Source organism: Coenobita brevimanus, chromosome 103 (assembly GCF_032717465.1).
Source record: "Coenobita brevimanus isolate Jiangsu-jjx chromosome 103, ASM3271746v2, whole genome shotgun sequence".
NCBI lineage: Eukaryota > Metazoa > Arthropoda > Malacostraca > Decapoda > Coenobitidae > Coenobita > Coenobita brevimanus.
In genome coordinates this window covers 29,169,796-29,177,546 of record NC_137056.1, presented here as the reverse complement: position 1 = coordinate 29,177,546, position 7,751 = coordinate 29,169,796, and the positions used below count along the sequence as shown (strand labels likewise).

At 40.8% G+C, this 7,751-nt stretch overlaps 1 protein-coding gene across 1 annotated transcript; it reads left to right on the top strand.

The window, feature by feature from the left end:
* The first annotated feature begins 6,391 nt into the window (after nt 1–6,391).
* On the top strand, nt 6,392–6,925 carry LOC145415660 (protein FAM200C-like). The gene has a single exon (XM_080284876.1). The coding sequence runs from the start codon at nt 6,392–6,394 to the stop codon at nt 6,923–6,925; it is 534 nt and encodes a 177-aa protein (XP_080141002.1).
* Nucleotides 6,926–7,751: the final 826 nt, after the last annotated feature.

Genomic DNA, 7,751 nt, shown 5'->3' with positions numbered 1-7,751 from the left:
CATGACCTTCCACTTCTAAATCCGAACTGACTATCAGCCAAAATATTAATTTCTTCCAGATATTTTACCCATCTATCTTTCAGGATTCTTTCGCACAATTTTGCGACCATGCTGGTTAGAGACACTGGTCTATAATTCAGGGATTTTTCCCTGTTTCCTCCCTTATAACTTGGCACCACATTTGCCCTCTTCCATTCTTGAGGCACTTTCCCCTCTTCCAGAGAACACACAATTAAACTGTGAATCTCATCCACCAGTTGTTCTCTGAATTCCTTCAGCACCCAATTAGAGATTCCATCCGGTCCTGGGGCTTTCATTACATCTTGAGTTTCCAGTAATTTATATACTTACTGTACACTCACGATTACTAATCTCTGACCAGGGACTCGTGGCAGGCAGTGTTACGACCACACACGAACCACTCATTCGAATACAGCCTCCGTACTAGTGGGCGGGGCAAAGAACTGTAACCAGGTGATATGAAGCGTACTACTGCTCATATCATTGGTATTACCATATTCTTATTGTTTCTTGTCGATAATATAATAATCTGTGTTTATTGACAGGGGCCGACATTTCTTCAGCTTGCAATTTAGAAGTTTCCAAGAAGTAAAAAAACATGTGCCACTCTATGTGGGTATTGGCATCATATATACCGTACTAATTATTTATGAATTAACTACATTAACTGGCACACATTTTGACCAGAAGGGCATGCAGCTAAGACGTCGCGTAGGAATAGGGCAACCACTCCCACTGGATGGCAACGGCATGGATATAAATGAAACTTGATGCCGCATCGCCCATTCTTCAGTACAGCGGCAATGCGTTTTTGCGGCCGCCATGTTGGAGCGGTCAAGCATGTAATAGTGGGCTTTTTTTCTTTTCTTTTTTAGAGCGAATTCATACTATGAAAATGAATGTTGTTGTGGTGGAGGTGGTGATGGTGGTTATTGTTGTGGTGGTGGTGATGGTGGTTATTGTAGTGGTAATGGTGGTTGTTGCTCTGGTGGTGGTGATGGTGGTTCTTGTTGTGGTTGTTGGGTTGGTGGTGATGGTGGTTTTTGTTGTTGTGGTGACGGTGGTGGTTATTGTGTTGGTGGTGGTGGTGGTGGTTGCGTTAATTATGGTTGTTGTTGTGTTACTGGTGGTTGTTGTGGTGGAGGTGGTGGTTGTTGTGATGGTGGTTTTAATGGTGGCTGTTGTGGTGGTAATTGTGGTTGTTGTTGCTGTTGTGGTGGTTATGGTGGTGGTAGCGGTGGATGTTGTAATTGTTGTTGTGGTGGTTGTTGTGGTGGTCATTGATGTGATGGTGGTTATAGATGTTGCTGCTGTTGTTTTTGTTGTGGCGGTGGTTGTGGTGATGGTTGTAATTGTGGTGGTGCTTGTTGTGGTGATGTTTTTTATGGTTTTTGTCGTTGTTGCTGTTGTGGTGGTGGTGGTTGTGGTTGTGTTGGTTGTTGTTGTTGTTATGGTGGTGGTGGTTGTTGCATTGGTGGTAGTAGTGGTTGTTGTTGTGGTTGTTGTGGTTGTTGCTATTGTTGTGGTGGTGGTTGTTGTTCTTGTGGTGGTGATGGCTGTGGTTGTGTTGGTTGTTGTTGTGATGGTGGTCGTTATTGTTGTGGTGATTGTTGTTGTGGTTGTTGTTGTGGTTGTTATTGTGGTGGTGGTTGTTGTGATGGTGGTTGTTGTTGTGGTGGTGGTTATTGTTGTGGTGGTTGATGTTGTGGTTGTTGCTGTGGTGGTTATTGTTGTGGTTGTTGTTGTGATGGTGGTTGTTGTGGTGGTGGGTGTTGTAGTGATGGTGGTTGTTGTGATGGTGGTGGTTGTTTTTGTTGTTGTGGTGGTGGTTATTGTTGTGATGGTTATTGTTGTGGTGGTGGTTATTGTTGTGATTATTGTGATGGTGGTGGTGGTGGTGATGGTGGTGATTGTTGTGGTGGTGGTGGTTGTTGTTGTGGTGGTTTTTGTTGTGGTGGTGCTTGTGGTGGTGGTTGTTGTAGTGATGGTGGTTGTTGTGGTGGTGGTGGCTTTTGTTTGTTGTTGTGGTGGTGGTTATTGTTGTGATGGTGGTTGTTATTGTTGTGGTGGTGGTTGTTGTTGTGATGGTGGTGGTTGCTGTTGTGATGGTGGTGGTTGCTGTTGTTGTGACGGTGGTGATTTTTGTGATGGTGGTGGTTGTTGTTGTGATGGTGGTGGTTGTTGTTGTGATGGTGGTGGTTGTTGTTGTTGTGATGGTGGTGGTTGCTGTTGTTGTGACGGTGGTGATTTTTGTGATGGTGGTGGTTGTTGTGGTGGTGATTGTTGTTGTGGTGGTGATCGTTGTTATGGTGGTGGATGTGGATGTTGTTGCTGTTGTGGTGGTGGTTGTGGTGGTGGCTGTTGTTGTGGCGGTTGTGGTTCCTAGTTCATCTGAAACGTGAACTCGGTGGATTGCAGGCTTAAATTTCCCTTCTGCAACCCACCATCCTCCTCTCGGAGGATAGAGAGTAGCTGAGGGACGTTTGCATAACCAGACAGTTGAGCCGCTCGTGCTATCGGTGTCACCATAAATATATTCCGACTCTTTCTACACCCACAAGCAGCACAATGCTGGTGCATTTCTAGGTAAATAGTGGTCAGCTTTGATCATCGTCAGGAACACGACATCATCTGCCTTGATCGTTCCAAGATGGCGGCCGCGCAGACGCATGTAAAGTAGTGTCATGTGGCATCTAGGCTTATTTATATCTATGGACAACGGGGCCTGTTATCACTAGAGAAAAACATTCAGTTCAAAGTAGTAATAATAGTAAATTTCTGTCACTGATATAAGTATTATCAAGCATTCTTACTTAGAATATGTAGTGTGAATGTTGGCTGCTGTGGCAATCGTGGATAGCACCTACCAACAGCTCGGTTAAAGGCTCGCTTCAAGAAATAGGTCAATGAAATAATAAACAGATTAATAAAACAATGTATGAAATTCAAATATCACGCACTCATTATTGACTAAAAATAACAGCTATGACCAAATTTGTCTATTTCTTACCAAGCATATATTGCTTGAGAAAGTAATATAATATGTAAAACAACAGTGCTTCAGTGATGCTTAGAAAGTTGTTCATTGAAGCACTAAACCTTTCTGAAACGATGGTGGAGTGTGTCTGACTGTGTAGCCTACGCCTGGCCACGACTTTGGCTAACTCTCTGGTCAGAGATTAGTTATCACGAGTGTACATCCACTTTTATATCTTTTATCACTACATTTCTAGTCACTCACTCTCCTTCCACAAACTCCTTTTCATTAGTGAAAACTGATTGGAAACATTTGTTCATTATTTCTGCTTGCATTGCCGCATCTTTAGAGACCACTCCTTCTACTTGCAGTTTGGTGATTCCTTCCTTTTGTTTCAGTTTGCCACTGACAAATCTATAAAACTGTTTGGGTTCATCCTTACATTTGTGTATTATACCTTTTTCAAAATTCCTTTCTTCCTCTCTACGTATTCTTGTTGTATTCATTGCTATTTCTTTTATATTCTTCCTTTGTTTTGTTGATACCTCTCTTTCTCCAATTGTTCCACGCCGTGTCTCTCTCTTTTTTTGCTGTCATACACCTGTTAAACCACTCCTTTTTCCTGTTTTCTTTCTCCCTTACTCTTGGCACAAATTTTTCATTCATTCATTCATTCATTGCCAGACGCCATGTATCCCAAACGGGGTGGCCAACGGCTTAGAGTTAATTGTTTTACAGGGAGGGGCACTAATCCTCCACCAACCCCACTTGACACGTACAAATTTTTCCACTCCCTAATTATAGAGGCATAGAAATATATCCCACTTCCTCTGTATCTCTCTTGTTTCTCTGAATTTTCTCCAGTCTGCATTTTCAAAAATTTTTCTCAATCCTGTAAAGTTTGCTTTCCCAAAGTTGTATCTTCCCTGCCTATAAAGCTCGTCTCTTGGCTCCACGTTCCCTGTTATCTGGAACTCAATGACCACATGATCACTTTTTCCAATAGGACACTGATATTTCAAAGATTCTATTACATCGGGTTCTTTGGTAAACAGTAAATCTAGTTTTGCTGGTGTGTCCCCACCTCTGAACCGTTTCTCTTCTTTGACCCATTGCGTCATCACATTGTTCATTGTTATATTTAATAATATAGTTCCCCACGAATATTCGCTGCCTCCTGAGTCCCATTCCTCCCAGTTCACCTCTTTACAATTGAAGTCACCCATAAAAATTATATTGTTGCTTTTCTCAATATTTTTCTGTAAATAACTAGACATGTCTGACAACATTTCCTGGTATTCATCATCACTCCATGCTCTTGTCTTAGGGGGAACATACACTACTGCCATATCTCCCTTGCTATTATCTCCAGTTTCGAATTTCATATTTATCACTTCGACCCTGCCTTCTCCCATTTCCACGGTATCTACATTTGTGTTGTTCTTCACTGCTATCATCACTCCTCCGTTTTTTCTTTTCTGTCTCTTCTCCACAGTTTGTATTTACCATCTCCCATATGAACATCAATACCTTCTCTTAACTTGGTATCTATAAAGCACATAACATTCATGTACCCTCAAAAAATCGTTGATTTCTAGTCTTGCCGATATTAAACCATCTACATTAGTATATGCCACCTTCACATTATTTTTGATGTTTTTTATACCATCTTTTCTCCTTCTCTCCGTCGGTACCACTTTCTTAATTTCTGATCCCTGACTCTCCAATAAAACACTGTCTTCTTTTCCTCCGTTCTCTGTTCATTTTTTACCTTTGCTTCCTTTACTAACTCCTTTATTTTAGCTCGTTTTTCCTCATTTGCATTTCTCCTTATCCAAATATTTTTTAACCCTTCCTTGTCTGATAATTTCCATGTTCTACTGATAATTTCGTTTACTGTTGCCTGGGACTTAAACTTTACCTTCAGTGGCCTTGCCCCTCCTTCCTTGTACTTTCCTAACCTAAACACCTCTTCAGTCTCTTCTTGAGCTTCGTTGTTTTCCTCCATGACTACTGATATTATTTCTTTAACTTTATTCAGTTCTTCTCTTTCTCTTTCTGATCTTATTGTCATACGTTTTTCTTTAACTCCTGAAATTATTACACATTTTTCTTATCTGCTACATCCCTAACTAAAGATTCTCTACTTCTCAGCACCCTAACCACTTCCCTCTCTACCTTTTCCTTGCTTTGTTGCTCTGTAATCTTTCAAATTTACATTTCCTTCTTCCTGAATTTTCTTCCACCCCTTATGTTGCTCCTTGATTTCTTTAATGTGCTCGTCCTGTATTCTTGATTTGGATTCATACTCATCTAGTTTGCTTTTCATCCTGTCACTTTCTTCTTCCAACCTCTTATTCTCCCTCTTAAGGTGTTTTATTTCATTAGAGGCAGATTCATTGGTTACTTTTAAATCCGTAACTTCTCTTTCTTCTTAGTCACTGCGTGTATAAACTTTTTCTAGTTTATTCCGTAGAATTGTGATCTCGTTTTCCTGCTCTATGGCCCGTTCCTTTAACTCTCTAATTACTGTCCATACCTTTTTTTTTTATCTCCTGGACATTCCTCTCCGCTGTTTTCTCTACTTCTGCTACTCGTGTTTGGTTCAGCTTAATACTTCCATTTCCCACATCCTCTTCAGTGAAGCCCTCAAATCCTCTCTCGCCAGTCGTAAGCAAAACACTGTTCTTTTCCGCCATGATTCAACCATATGGAGACTTCCTATTTCCACAATGTCTTGTTCTTTTTATGACCGAAACCGCGGTTTTCCTTAAATACTGTCCGACGGGACCACCAGTCACGCACTCATTTACATAATCACAAATAGGCTGGTCTCCTTTTCGTTGCTGATTCAGTTATTATTTCTCCACGATCCAGGAAGAGCTCCGTCTCTGTCGGCGACCTGTGTATGTGTGTGTGTGTGTGTGTGTGTGTGTGTGTAATTAGAGGTACACCGGATTTTATATTAGATGTTTTTTTTTTTTTCTTTTTATCCATGACGTAAAGTATTTTTTCTTACCCATCACATTTATTATATTGCTTTAAAAAAATTTATTTGTTAATTTTATACTACAGATATGGCTGATATTAAATTATCAGACATAACGTAACTGTAGTAGTACAAAATGAATCAATAATTATCTTTAAGCAATGTGATAAAAGTTATGTGTAAAAAAAAATACTTTGCATTTACAACATGGATAGAAAAAAAAATCTCTATTCTAAAATCTAGTGTACCATTAATCTTAAGTTCTCCGAACTGGGATTTTTCGTGGACTCCCTTTTCTTTTTTTGCAAATTGAACAATAATTTATCAAAAAAGCACACCTATTCTGATGCTTTTCATCGCCAAGGCTTTATGAATTTACCTTCTGGTAGAGAAGATTTACCTCAATGTGTAGTAAGTCACAAAGTGTTGACGAACAAGAACCTCAAGCCATCAAGCTCTCAACTCACCTTCAGAAGGGCCATCAAAATCTTCAAAACAAAAATCAAGCCTTTATCCAGTGCTTGGCTGTAGCGCTGATAAGGATCCTGTTTGGTTCATCAGGAATCCGAGCCCAAAAGCTTCAAGCTGCGGTTGAAGTATCCTACTTCGTTGCATATAAAGTTGTTCAGCAACACAAATGCCACACCATCGCGGAGAATCTGATTAGGTCCTTTGTACATGAAATAGTAAGTAGAGTCTGTGGGAAGGACCAGGCAAAGAAGCAGAGTGCCATATCCACTTTGGACAACACGGTTCACCGACGAGTCAATGACATGGCGTCAGATGTCCTGTCCCAAGTTAAAATGGAGTTCAAGGAAAGCTCAAATGGCAGTGTCTCATTGCAATTCGACGAATCATGTGATGTCACCAGTTGTGCTGTTCTCCTTGGGCTCGTTTGCTATGTCCACCTGTACCATATCAAAGTTCCTTTTGTGTGAGAATCTGCTGGCGACCACGAAGGGAGAGGATGTCTTCAATATCATCAACGGATTCTTCATCAAGAATGGGCTGGATTGGAAATGTGTTCAACAGGTAGGGAGGCATATATACAAGTAGTTTAAAGTGTATATACACAACGAACTACATACATATAGTTTTATCATCGGCAAATATGTAGCTGTAGCTATATTTCTATACGATTCAGATAAGAAAATATTTTACCAGTCCTACCAAAGCTAGAACCATACTATGCAAAGAATGGCTATGAAAGAAAACCCCATATTTTCACTTCAATCAAGGTCTCTGTTGACGCAGGTGCCGGCGATCTTGGGTGCTCACTGAGGATTATGTGGCCTCATACAAGCTGTGAATTCAGAAATCACCGTGGATCATTGCGTCATTCATTGCTACTCACTTGGATCAAAAGGCCTGCCTGCTAGTCTGAAGTCAGTGTTCAAGAACATGTTGAATGTCATCAACTTTATCATGTCGAAGGATGTGCACTCCCACATGTTCAAGGAGCTGTGCAAGGATATAGGAGAGAAATATCAGGTTCTGCTCTACCACATCAACTTTCGCTTGTTTTCATGAGGCAAGGTTGTATGTCGAGTCATCAAGTTCCTAAAGGCTATTCAGGAATTCTAGAACAAAAAGGATATTTTTGAAGCCAACATCATTGATGAGGAGTAGCCTGCCCAACTGTGTTACTTGGTTGATATATAGGCAGAGCCAAACAGTGGGAATCCTCAACACCATGACCGAAATACGACGGTCATCAATGACCATCGAGCTATGACTACATTTCTGGGGAAACTGAGGCTCTGG